This window comes from Ruditapes philippinarum, unplaced genomic scaffold, assembly GCF_026571515.1.
Source record: "Ruditapes philippinarum isolate M1 unplaced genomic scaffold, ASM2657151v2 ctg337_1_1_1_1, whole genome shotgun sequence".
Taxonomy (NCBI): Eukaryota; Metazoa; Mollusca; class Bivalvia; order Venerida; family Veneridae; genus Ruditapes; species Ruditapes philippinarum.
In genome coordinates, this window is record NW_026866767.1 from 197,082 (window position 1) to 211,433 (window position 14,352).

The window sequence follows — 14,352 nt, forward strand, 5'->3', positions numbered from 1 at the left end:
CCAGGAAATTGAAACGCCATCTGTTGGGAAATGATTTCGAAACAGGAAGTAAACAAATATGTACATGACGTAATTTTTGTGTTATGGAAGAAATCAGCTGTTTAGACAATACAGCTCCTTTAGAATTCAACACAGCGAGTTTAATCGTCAGTAAAGAAGGCTTACAAGTTGCCTTTGAAAGGTGCCCACTATGCTCAGAGGCTAAAAGACCATTTCACTGTACAAAATGTGTAGTCAGTGGCAAATTCATTCATTCTAATGCAACATATCCAGATAGGTGAGTCAGACTTTGATCTATTTATTGACAAAGGAATTCTGTTATATTTGTTATTTGTAAATTGTAAGTCAATGTTTTCCCCATTACCACTTAAAGTCTCAATAGAGAGCTACTCTGGTTTATTCTTTTTCTTGCATATTATGTTACATGTTAATTTTATTTCAAACAGAAATTATGAAAACTAATATTTTCATTTAGCACTTCTTTCGTACTTTATCTTATTACTTTATAACTTCATAATGTCAAAATGACATCATCCTTAATTTAAACAGCTTTAATGGAAACAATGTCATTTAAACTGTTAAAGAACGTGACTGGTCTTACAATGTTATTGGGGTGTAAGACAGGTTTTTAGCACTGGTATAAACAGTAGGTAATCCCGTCTGATAGACAAGAAAACAGAGAGACCACAAATTACTTTTCTACTTCTGAATCAAGTAATGAGACCTTAATCCACTACTCTGTAATCATGGATATGGGTATGGATACCAATGCCAATCTTAAGCAAATAGTGTTTATGATTGCAAACTTTGCCAAAATTGGCAAGCAAAATGTTAGTGTGATGAACTTGGCATAATTTCCTGGCCAATATGTTAATCTTGAGCTGTGCACCTGTTAAGTTACATACCATTTCTCTTGAACAGTCAATATTTATTAGTCATTAACTTTAGAATTGTCATTTATTACAGGCTGCGGATGTTATAAAGTTTCTCGCAATATATTTTAATTTTATATAAATTTATACTTTATTTGCAGTTATGAATCTTTGCACAGCAAATGGCAAAGGACTAAGAGAGACAGAGATCTTGTGTTTGAAAGGTATTAGCTGTTACATAATGTAACTATAATTATCTTGAGAAAGTGAGACAAAAGATTTAATTGTATTGATTTCTAATCTGTTCAATGATGGTGTCTTTATGATCTAGATGAAGATACTTTTTTTATGTCCAGTTGATCTACAAATATAACTAACAGTTAACTGTCGCGTCTAGGAATGTCCTGTGAGTGAATGTAAAACCATAACTTTCTTTTATCCCTGGCAGATAAATAACATTAATTTATTATTTAATATAATTATATACAAGTGATTTTATGAGTTTCTGTAAAAGTGCTCTGTATTGCAATATATATCTGTGGTATAATAATAACACAAATAAACTGATATATATTAAAAAGTGTAATTGTTCTTGAATATTGTTAAAAATTTGTCAAATAAGTTTCACAAACACAGTCATTGTCTGAAAAGCATTATTACTTCATAGGGTACAATAAACATAGATTTATATTTTTTCAGGTTTAAAAGGGAAACAGCCTGGCTTCAGAGGCAAGATGAGAAGGTTTGCCTTTTTTATTGTGACTTTAAAAATCTATCATATGATTATTCTCTGAAAAATAATAAAGCCACTCTTAGGATATGTAGAAACAGGGCTTACTCTTTTGTTAGACATTTGCTAAAATTTTAATAATTTGGTTGTAGAAATTATTTAATTTTTTAAAATTTTATGATAGGATTTGTGAGCAATTTTATGCTATTTTGATTTGAACCCATTAAATCACACTGATGTAGTGAAATGACATTTCCAAGGAAGGTAAAAAAAAATCTGAATATTTGAAGCATCAGTGACTCCAAAGATTTTTTTTGAAGGAGACTATTAATATTTTATAGTTATGTTTGTGAAAAGTAACAGTAAATATTCTGACATGAATATTTTAGTAACACTTGACTCACAACTTCTGTACATGGAACAGGGCTTTTTGCAGCTACTTTGGGTAAAATCCCTAGCTTAAGTTGGGAAAATTCATGAGCGATTTTTAAAAATTAGATTTTTTTTATAAGTTGGCAAATCGATTGCTATATTCAAATATTATACATGAACATTTTTATTTTCAGAGGGCGGCCATTGATCAGTGTAAACGTAATATAGAACTGCTGAAACTTTCACTGGCAGCAACCAAGGATATAAGGAACAGAGGTAGAATAGCTTTTATAAAAACATCTCAATAAATGAATATATATAAACTCTTTCAATGCCAATGGTGATATTGACTTCCCTATACCACATGGCTCCAGTAAAAAGTCAGACTGACTTCCCTATACCACTTTGCGTCAGTAGAAAGTCAGACTGACTCCCTGTTACCACACCGCTCCAGTAGAAAGTCAGACTGACTCCCTGTTACCACACCACTCCAGTAGAAATACTGACTTCCCTATACTACATGGCTCCAGTAGAAAGGCTGACTTCCCTATACCTGCACAGAGCTCCAGTAGAAAGTCAGGCTGACTTCCCTTTACTACATGGCTCCAGTAGAAAGTCATTGCTGACTCCCTTGTACCACATGGCTCCAGTAAGCCAGGCTGACTTCCCTTTACCTCATGGTTCCAGTAGAAAGTCTGGCTGACTATCCTTAACCACATGACTCCTGAGGAAAATCAGACTGTCTTCACTATACCACATTACACCAGTAGAAAGTCAGATTGACTTCCCTATAGTATACCACATGGCTCCAGTAAAAAGTCACACTAACTTCCTTTTACCACATGGCTCCAGTAGAAAGTCAGACTGACTTCCCTGTAGTATACCACATGGCTCCAGTAAAAAGTCACACTAACTTCCTTTTACCACATGGCTCCAGTAGAAAGTCAGACTGACTTCCCTATAGTATATACCACATGGCTCCAGTAAAAAGTCAGACTAACTTCCTTTTACCACATGGCTCCAGTAGAAAGTCAGACTGACTTCCCTATAGTATACCACATGGCTCCAGTAAAAAGTCAGACTAACTTCCTTTTACCACATGGCTCCAGTAAAAAGTCACACTAACTTCCTTTTACCACATGGCTCCAGTAGAAAGTCAGGCTGACTTCCCTATAGTATACCATATGGCTCCAGTAAAAAGTCAGACTAACTTCCTTTTACCACATAGCTCCAGTAGAAAGTCAGACTGATTCCTTTACCACAGTCATGGCTCCTGAAGAAAATCAGACTGTCTTCACTATACCACATGACACCAGTAGAAAGTCAGACTGTCTTCCCTATAGTATAACACATGGCTCCAGTAGAAAGTCAGGCTGACTTTCCTATACCACATGGCTCCAGTAAAAAGTCAGACTGACTTCCCTATATCACATGGTTCCAGTAGAAAGTCAGACTGACTTCCCCATACCACATGGTTCCCATAGAAAGTCAGACAAGCTTCCTTTTACCACATGACTCCAGTAGAAAGTCAGACTGACTTTCCTATACCACATGGCCCCAGTAGAAAGTTAGGCTGACTTTTTTCTACCACATGGCTCCATTAGAAAGCCAGACTGACTTCCCTGTACCACATGCCCCCAGTAGAAAGTCAGGCAGGCCTGTATATCTGCTTCATCTTATCATTCAGTAAACTGTTATCTTCTATAAGGCACATTATGCTTCAGAAATCAGTAATCTTTAATTCTTTAGATAGGTCAAATATATGTTCAAGAATGTTTTAATGATGGATATAGAGCATTTTAGATGTTAACCCTTTCGCTGCCAGAGGGTTATTGTTTTATTGTTCACCTATTTGCCAGAGGATTTTCTAAGAAATTACTATATTATTATTTAATATAATTATAATTATTTGTTATTTGTATTATAATAATTATACTGTATATGTTTCCAAATCTGTTAGTATAATAATAATAATAATTGTTGATGGTATAATTTTCTTTATATTTATTATTATTTTTATTATTATTATTATTAATTTATTATTATTACTATTATTATTATAGAAACGGCTAAAGCCGTCCATATGGCAAATACGCCGAAAATATCAGGGACGGCATAAGCCGTCCCTATGGCAGTGAAAGGGTTAAACAACTGAAAACAGTTATGCATGGAACATGTAGTAATGTGTCGTTCAGGTAGCAAAATGTAAACAAAGTAGTTTTTTGACATCCATACAAAATACTTATTTTTTATAATTATACCAGGGCATGTGTTGCTGTTCAAGTGTGCTTGTCACTCTGATTTATTTTAGATTTGTTTATGTACATGTGTAGGTAATCAAGCTTTGTTGTTCTTCCTAAAATATACCAAACACTAATGAAAGGACCTCAGGAGTGGAGGTGTGGCCGAGTGGTTAAAATGTCCGACTAGTAATCTAAGGACTGCTTGCCCTGTGGTTTCAAATCGGTCAGGGGCAAGCTGTTGTTTCTGTGAGCAAGAAACTTTATACTCACAGCTAAGTACTGGTTGGTTCCAGGAACGGATTCAATACTGTTTCAATAACCTAATAGCTTCTAACACAACAAAATTGGATTAATATAAACTAAAGGACCACTATTTCTTTTGTTATAGAAAAGTTAGCATTTGAGCGAATGAGGAAAGAAAATCGATTGAGCTATGCGAAGGGGAAGAAACATAAGGAGAAGAAGCAAAGAATCGTAGAGTATATCGAGAAAGTGTCTGATACAATTGTTAAGAAGAGAGAGAAGTTAGAAGAACGGCACAAGGAACTGATGGAGCTCAGGCAAAAACACATTAGTGATCTCATTACCTTCATATTCCCAGTGTCCGAAGTGAAAAATAAAGTGTAAGTTTACAAGTTGTTAAAAATGATTAATTCTTTGCCTACCAGAAACAGCTGAATCTTCCCGTGTAACCAGTACAGACCAAGATCAGCTTCCATGTCTATGGTGGCCAATCATAGTGTGCACTGTTCACTATTCAGTTAGTATTTATTTCAAAACTTTCATTAAAAACGATGAATTGTTTTGTTCAGATTGAAAGATGGACAAGTTGATTTATATTATTTAGCATGGTGGTAGGCCTTAGAATAATGTTATCGCTTGTTTTCTGCATAAAAAGGGTAAAGGAAAGTTTGAAGGATTTTGGTAAATTATGATATTCTTTGGTTGAAATGTTATACAAAAAGTTGATCTCGTTTATTTTTGTTTAAATTGTCGGTATAGGATCTAAAATGAGCTGTAATTTCATAAAGGGTTATATTGAGCACATATAAGAATGTGTTTTAAAGCAAGCTTGTGATGGATTGTGGCAAGTGTAATGTGCGTATGAAATGACAGCAAATTAAAGATTTTTGTCATCGCCTTACATTATAAAGCTATAAAAAGAAACGACACAAAAACAGCAAAATTGCTGGTCAACAACTTAACAGACCAATTTTAGATTTGTTTAAACCTGCATGCTGACAGATCTATGCTAATTTTGTATTTTATTTTAAAAGGCAAACGGGAAGTGAACAAAGAAAGTAAAATACACATTGCAAATGCCATTTATACATTGTAATCCCTGTTAAAAAATACCAAAGGCAGGTTAATATAGGCCAAAATAGCCCTTACTGCATTAGTCATGGAGTTGAAATATGGTGATAAAGGCTGTAAAATAATAGAAAAAACATGTAAATTATTACTTGAATCTTAGATCATTTTTACTTTTCTTAAAATTTTCTCAAGTTTGGTTTTCTTAAGATATTTTGGCTCATCTGGAGGCATGTAGCTTTAAATCTAAGTAAAAGAAGGAAATAGAAAATGGTTAATAGCAGCATCATGTGACTTATTTTGCATCTCATATCATGCATTTAAGTTCCTTTTAGACACAATTTAAAGGAGATTCAACTATTTATCAAATTTCTGTTTGAAAATAAGGTTTGAATACAAATATATATAAATTGTATGGTTTTCTGTTAAACATTCATCAGGAAATTAGTGAAAATAATCTGAGGATAAAGTTCTTAAGATAAATTTAATACCCACAATAAGATATTTTCCTTCAGTTTGATCATTCAAGGATATGTATCACAAACTATTCTATTAAAGGCAAAAAGTGATTTTTATTCAAAGGACAAGAATATCACATGACAATAATATTAATACATTATTTCTATATGTATTTTTCATCATTTACATTATTTTGCTTCATTACTTAAATTAATTTTTATATTATTCACATTTTATTTTTTCATCACAATATTTACATTATATATTAACAGTGACAGTATGACGATGGGTGCTAGTGATGATTATAGGAAGGAACTACAGGAAGCTAGTCAGATGGCGTACGTCAGGGGTCGATGGATTACCTCCAGTAGTCAGTATAGAATAGTTGAGCCTGCCTTGCCCTCTCATGGAGAATACGCCCAATATAACCTCATGGGTAAGTGTGATGATTTTATAATTATACATAATTGGGACAGATGGATATGAATAGAGTGATCATTATCTTTAAATTTGAGGCCTGTATTACTTTGGGTTGGAAGAGTTTAAAGGCTCATTAGATTAAGAAAATGCAATTATCTTTATTTTTCATAAGCCCTTTATTTTTTGATGTCCTATATCCTTTTTCCAAAAAGAACTCGTAACCATCTTTTGCTTTTTTGTTCTAAAGCAGTGTTACAGTTAGATTGATTAAGCAATTTATATGGAATTTGAATTTCGCCACCTTTATTACAATTCATTTCATGTGCTATTTTCTACCACTGATAGGCGTCTAATATGCTTTAACACATGTTTGCCTTTTCTGAAGAAGAAAAAGAAATATGTCTTTCTGAGGGGATGTCAATTATCTGTCTATCTGTATATAGTTAGTTTTATCATTATTTAAATAGTGACAGAGAGAGACAAAATTAGTAGTCTTTCCCTTTTTCATAATTTAGGTTATGAAACAAAATTAGTATTGTAAATCTATGATAAGTAATTTTCATGGGTTAAAAAATTTTCAATATAATTTCAGAATTTCCGTATCCAATAAGCCTTGTTTTCAATAAAATTTAAAAAAAAAACAACAAAATTGATGAACTCAGATTTTCATACATACAAAAGTCCTATTTTATCATGTTAATGTTAAATTCATGATTTTCAGAACTTTTTTTTTTTAACTGTTGACATTAACTCATAAATTTCAGCCTTATGTAATTTTACAGCTTGAAAATTATACATCTCAGCATCTCAGATGTCTTATTATATTAATATTTTAGTTGCTCGTAATCGTGAAGACGGGAATTCGGAGAGTTGTTCACCAGAGAACCCTGGGAATAGTATTATAGCAGGACTATGTTACACAGCACAGTTGTTGGCAGTAGTGTCCCATATACTGAATGTTAGTCTTCCTAAACGTCAGTGTTACAGGTAAAAATAATGAATTATTCTTCCTTAAATAAAAAAAACATTCAAAGTTAATGCAGGAATTTTTTTTTTCTTCTCCTATTTAAGAAATGTTAAGTGACATTGTGTCTATTTTAGTGTAATTGTGAGGGTAAAAAGTCCAAACAAACATTTTTGAGTGAAATAATTCATACCTCAAGTGTTGAAATTGATCTTTAGGATCACTTGTTTCAGGTGCATTTAAAATTTTAAACTGAATAGAAAAGGCCTCATCATTGAAGTCAGTTTGGTACTGAAAAAAGAACTTTAAACAGTGTCCATCTCTGCATATAGAAAGACCCAGAGCTTGAAAACTTGAAAAAAGCATTGGTAATAAGCCTGTAATATATCGGTATAAAACTATAAATGAAAGCTCTCTTGACAAAATTGACCTTGGCATTTAAAAACTTTTCTTATGAACATCTTCTCAGGTTAGAAATGTAGTCTGAGTTTAGCCTCTTGTTTTATTCTACAGCAAACAAGTAATATTTTTCTTGTATCTTGCAGTGATTTTTGTCTACAAGATTTGCCTGAGAAACAGTTCAATTCAGCTGTGGCCCGGCTCAATAAGAATGTTTTATACCTGTGCTTCTCTCAAGGTGTGGACACAGACAATATAGAACCTAAACACACCTTACATAATATTTTACTGCTCTTAAGACACCAGCAGCTAGGAAGGTTTGTTATTTTATAATATTGAGTCTTCATTCATTTGATAGAACCATTAAAGTCCCATATTTACATATTTGAGCGAAATTTGTTCTGCTTTTATGGCTTAAAAATTAAGATGAAAAATATACTTTCAAATATATTGAAATTTATAAATATAAACTCAAACAGGCAGTGTTTAAAGTACTGTTTGTTTTAATATATTGATGGATTTTAGGTTAAAGTTTCATTTAATAAACTATTGACAACAGAAATAATAACCAATAAACTATTGATACATCATTCAACAGATGATCTATCTACAGAAAATAATCTTGTTCAGATAAAACAGTACAAGTATTACACTGATATTTGGGAAGCTATTTAGCTAGTGTGACACTTAAATAGCTGATGGCAACTGAATCTCCCCATAATACCAGTGTACACCAAGAGTACCTGGCACATCCATGCCTTATGATCATAGTCTAGACTGTTCACTATTAAGTCAATACATAGTTTGAAATTTCCTCTAAAAATGACAAAAGCACCATGTTTGAATTGACACCTGGCCTCTAGGGAATATTTGACCTTGTGACTGCTAAGAGGGTCTGGCAGGCAGTGCTCATCAATGTGTAAGCCCCTGTGAAGTTTGGAGGTTGTAGGTGGAAGGACTTCATTGTTCTGGTTTAGTTGGAAGTTTTTCAACAAACAGTCAAATAAAGAGGAAGATAAAAAACAATATGACTGCTAGATCTACCTATTCGAGGACTTAAAAAGAGGAAAAACTGATAAAGAATATACAAGTATAATATCTGATTAAATAATAGAATAATCTGTTTTTTTTTATATCTGAAACAACAGGATAGGATCATTTGATGTGATACAGGACATGATGGACTCAGTGGAAGATTCGAACGGCCAATCAGAAGAGAGCGATGATGATTTACCGGTCGGTCATGACGAACCAGACAATGCTGAATGGGAACGTGTACCAGACAATATTCCGGTTCCTATTCAACAGGAATCATCTTCAATTCAAATGGGCTACATTTCTCAAGATATGTCCGATTCAACGCTTACGGCTAGCGGTGTTATTTCTTCGGCGTATAACACTGTTAGCTCATTCTTCACATTTAGAAGATGACGAAACATTTAAGTCGTAGGCGTCATGTTCGTTTTTTTTTTTTGATGTATGAAAATTATTATTGTTTGATAATATTGTTTGTTTATAAATAATATGAAGGTTATTGTTAAATTGTAAAAAAAAATCAGGTTGTTTTTTTGTAGTTGTGCTAACCATTGCTGATGTTGTTTTTTGTCTTTGTTAATATAAATAATGAGATGTTGGTGAAAAAAAAAGAAATATAAAAAATAAGTTGTCATCATGCCGATATATTGCAAGATAGCAACATTTTTTACTTTTGTCCCGTATTTTTGTCAGTACATGTTTCTGTCTCGCTGCAGAGGCCTTTATTCATGGCCACATCGTGTTCATTCTTTAATCAAGAGCTTTCATAGTCTGGATAAAAGATAACTCGGACCAGAGAATTATTTTAACATATTGAAATATTGGGATAACTTTTAAATAACTTTTACCTTCAAGGTCAATATTAAAATTTTTTCACTATAACGGGGTGGAAACAGGAGCTTTTTTGTTTCATGGATATATTTCGTAATGTACAATAAATTTGATACTATTTTCATAAATATGAGGACATTTTTTAATAATGATAAAGTCTGTACATTTTCTATTACAAGCATTATATTTAAGGGGTAATGATTTCAGTTGTCTGAAATGAAAACCTTATTGTAAAACATTTTCTTGTGCGCTTTTTAAAAAAAATAATCTGGATTTGGATTTGTTATTGTTTGCCTTTGTAGCATTTTTTATCTTAAAGCATTTTTCTTTAGCTCAAAGCATTTTATTTTATCTATGATTTATTGTAAATTGTACTGTGAAGCATTTAATGCTTTGTCTTTGATTAGCATTACAAATCTGACTGATATCACTTGGCCACACAGCTACTTATATATAATATATATGATGTAACTGACATTGGTCAAAGTTAAGAATATTTGGACTGCGTTTGTCAATTCCATGGCAAAGAAAATGACTTTTAACTCAGTGTAAGGTAATGACTAAAGATTTGACTACTTTCAATTGGCCACTTCATTGTACAGACCGTGTATCTAAATTTTGCCCATTTTACTACTATGGCAAAAGCTTACACAGTTGTTTATTTCATGTTATTGACTTTTTTAATGTAACTTGCTCCAGCCTTGACTATATTTGTTGACTTAATTATTAGTTGACCTCTTCTTTTATTGCCATGCGCTAAAGCAAAAAAACACTTTACTAATTTTTGTTCAAGAATTGATTAATTGTTTAATTGTCAGGATTCATACTGTAATTATTTCACTGGGTTTGCTAATTTATCTTTTTTTACTGCCAATACTTATTTTTCTTAATTATGTTTTTTTTGTATTTATTGATATTGTCATTGTTAAATGCTTTATTACTTATTTTGATTTTAGTGACTATATTTAGTTTAAAAAATGAAGAATTATCGTATGTTTTGTTTTACTTGGCTTTTATGATTCGATCGCATATTATAGGTTACCAAATAATTTCCGTTTTTGTAAACTTTTTCAGGGATTATTCTGGCTACATATATTTCAACATAATAGTTTATAATTTAATGTAACATCATACTTAACATGATTTAAATCACCTTTCATGTGCATTTAGTATTTCTGATGAAAAATGTTATTGATTTACGAGCTACTTGTCAGTTATTTCCATTTTTTTTAAAAGCCGGTCAAGACACGGACTTCACATGTCATTTAAAGTTCATGGTCAAAGTCACTTACTAAGTCTTGCAGTTGGGAAGATATTGAATATGAAATGTGTTTTCATTGTGAAGTGCAAATTGTTTCTTGGGAAAAGTGAAAGTTCATGTAGTATTAAATACTGTAACGGCTTTTAGTCTTGTTTTTAGTCTTGTTTTACCGGTAATTGATACCAAATGATATTATCCTATTTTTGCACATGGTTTCAGAAATGTGGATATATGAATGTAGCATTAAGGGATGTATGTAGGTACCTAGTGCAATTATTAAACTGCTGTTTTAGTGATCCTACACAATCAAAGTTTCCATTAAAGTTTGATATATTAAACATAATATTATGTCTTGTTATTTTTAGTAATTCCATGGGTGCATGTAGATAATTTTGATCAGTAATATGTATTTGTATTTGGTTTATTATGAAGCAATATTTACAAGTTATTTTGAGTCTCCTTTGGGCTCTTTCTGGCATAAGTGTCTTATTACATTATGTTAAGAAATTTGGTCATGACTCCCTGACCAAACCTACGATGCCCGGGTTTTCTGAGAGTATAAAACAGGTACAAGAAGTCTTGTGAACATTACACTCAGGTGTTGTAAAGTTAGTGTATGTCTTATAAATATATACATGTATATATACACATATCTGTAATAATGAATAAGTCTGTAATGTCCACAAGAGGTGGTAATATATAAAATACAAAGACAGACACAAGTAGATAAAGGTTTTTTTTTTCAAATTGTTTCTGTTATGCGCTGACCTTTTTAATGTTAGCAAGGGAAATTAATAGACTTTATTGACTGTCCTTTTTTGAATTGGCTAAATTTCTGTAATGGTTTACCGTGCTTTGAATTTGGAATAGTCCATTCTCTAGTTACCTACCAATTATAGAGTGTGGTCAGAATACACAGATATCCAGGCTGGTGTGCCCCTATACAGCTGGTAAAGGCTTATCAGAAACTATCCTTTATTCTTGTTTCGTCATTATTGTCAGATGAATATGTTCAAGCGCATATATTTACAAAAACTATCTTGCCTGAAAATATAAAACGCAAGTTTTCTGCCTTTTGAACCGCTAGATTTATTACATGACATTCATGAAATATTTTCAACGTCAAATTTTTACCGTCTTTGAAAATAGGAAATCAATTCAGCGAAATTCCAACGAATATTGTCCAATGTTTTAAAACGCTTTTTATAGACAAAAAGTGAAACATCGTTTATACCGTTCAGTTGTCTTCATAATAGACAAACATCACTCTTTCAACAATTGAGCCGCGTCACGACAAAACCAACGTAATGGGTTTGCGACCAGCATGGATCCAGACCAGCCTGCGCATTCGCGCAGTCTGATCAGGATCCATGCTGTTCGCTATCAGTTTCTCTACTTGTTATAGGGTTTGTAAGCGAACAGCATGGATCCTGATCAGACTGTGCGGATGTGCAGGCTGATCTGGATCCATGCTGGTCGCAAACGCACTATGTTGGTTTTGTCGTGACGCGGCTCAAATGTAAAAATACTCCTCGAAGCGTCATTAAGAATAGTGAAGAAAACTACCGCAATGAGACCAAATCTTATTATTTGAAGTTAAAGGCCTGTTGACATTTTACTGTAAATGCCTAGAACTCGTTATCAAAGTATCCAATACTCTAAAACATTTGATAAAGCAGTCAAACTTGGACACATTGAGAATTGTGCAGACTCAATATTCCAAAAATGATTGAGCCAACGAAATTATAAAAAAAAAAACATGATTAGATCTACATTTTTACACCCATGTCGTTAAAAATGATTTCCTACGAGACTTTTACTCGCAATTTTCTGATTCAAAGCCACTTCAAACCCTTTGGCCACGCGTGATATACTTCAGACTACATGGGTCTTTTGCCGGCAGATGCAATAAAAGCGTACAAAGAACTAAATTAATAAATGGTTTCAAACTAAGAATGAAGTCTACTCATGGATTATGAATAAATTATATTACATGATTCCAGTCGAATAATTGTATGATTCATTATATCAACGTTATTGTGAATTTCTAACAGGTCAAACAATTTTGATGCAGATATTAATTATGATAAAAGTTAAGTGGGTAGATTTAAGTTAGTATTCATTAATTGCAATAGGAAAGTTTTTTTTCAAGTCAAACCAGGTATCTGTCATTGTTTTACGTGGTATATCACTCCGGGCGCAGCTATTTTATTACACGTACGTTATGTGTCCTAGGGACAGGGTGATACCGGTGAACATCATTACGGTGGTGATATTCAAGTGCTAAAGGGTGATATAAGAAATATCTCACTGGAAATATTCACTTTCAGGATGATATTCCATCAGGACAGAGGTATATGTGAGTTATACATGGAAACTTTTTTTTGGATACAATAAAAGTAAAAATAACACGCAATTTCAATTTATAGATTTCTTTAAACAATTTATATAAATTCCCTTATTGCACAATATTGAACACTCTGTCATTTTCAATCACTCTTTAATCATTTAAACATTAATACGCGATGAAATAATTATATGTAGTTCATAAATTCATAACTATCAGACGAGGTGGCCGAGTGGTTAAGGCGATGGACTGCTAATCCATTGGGCTCTGCCCGCGTGGGTTCGAATCCCATCCTCGTCGAAAAAGTACATGTGTATTTTGTTTTTATTTAATAGTAATTAATTAAACTACCTATAAAGTTTAACATAATAAATGTGTGAAATATTAAATCTACACACTAGTATATGTACATGTGTACCTAGGTAATCTTCATTAAAACATTATTATTTTATTAAGTTAATATTAATTGTGTTTTTTAAAAATAATTTTATCATTACTTTACTAATAGTTCTTAACAAATGTTATATAAATGAGATGTAAATGTACAACTAGTGTGCGCGTATGACGTGGTGGCCGAGTTGTAAAGGCTATATGGACTGCTAATTCATTGGGCGTTCGAATCCATCCTCACCGAAATACAGTTTTACTAAATATCTATAATTTAATAGATCTAAAATAATATGTTTTTACATAATATAAGTGTGAAATGTTATTGAAATACACAAATGTACATGAACACACTGATTAAGTCAACAAATATTTAGATAAAAGAAACGACCACGACGAGACTCGAACTCGCAATCTTCTGATTCGAAGTCAGACGCCTTATCCATTAGGCCACGCGGCCGGTTATACTATATACCGTTAAAATCATTCACTGATATTTAGTATTTAAATCACACAAAATGTTACAAGTAGGCGTGTGTAGCGCCGATATATGTCCAAACGTCGAAAAATGTCCAAACGACGATAAATGTCCAAAATTTGACGATAAATGTCTCAATCGCCGATAAATGTCCAAAACTCCTTTTAACGATAAATGTCCAAAAATTAACGAAAAATGTCGCAACAAATTAGGTGCTCATAAATGTCCAAATTGACGATAAAT

The 14,352-nt window shown here is 32.5% G+C and overlaps 1 protein-coding gene and 2 non-coding genes across 3 annotated transcripts; 2 read left to right on the top strand and 1 right to left on the bottom strand.

Annotated features, from left to right (window-relative positions):
- Positions 1 to 32: 32 nt before the first annotated feature.
- On the top strand, positions 33 to 11,240 carry LOC132733638 (beclin 1-associated autophagy-related key regulator-like). Its single transcript, XM_060720299.1, has 9 exons — positions 33 to 277; positions 1,034 to 1,096; positions 1,572 to 1,614; positions 2,169 to 2,250; positions 4,606 to 4,840; positions 6,260 to 6,423; positions 7,244 to 7,394; positions 7,917 to 8,087; positions 8,919 to 11,240. The coding sequence occupies exons 1-9, from the start codon at positions 84 to 86 to the stop codon at positions 9,199 to 9,201; spliced, it is 1,386 nt and encodes a 461-aa protein (XP_060576282.1). The 5' UTR covers positions 33 to 83; the 3' UTR covers positions 9,202 to 11,240.
- A 2,222-nt stretch (positions 11,241 to 13,462) lies between these two features.
- Trnas-gcu (transfer RNA serine (anticodon GCU)) lies at positions 13,463 to 13,544 on the top strand. Its single transcript has one exon. It is a non-coding gene; the product is annotated as a tRNA-Ser (tRNA).
- A 474-nt stretch (positions 13,545 to 14,018) lies between these two features.
- Trnar-ucg (transfer RNA arginine (anticodon UCG)) lies at positions 14,019 to 14,091 on the bottom strand. The gene has a single exon. It is a non-coding gene; the product is annotated as a tRNA-Arg (tRNA).
- Positions 14,092 to 14,352: the final 261 nt, after the last annotated feature.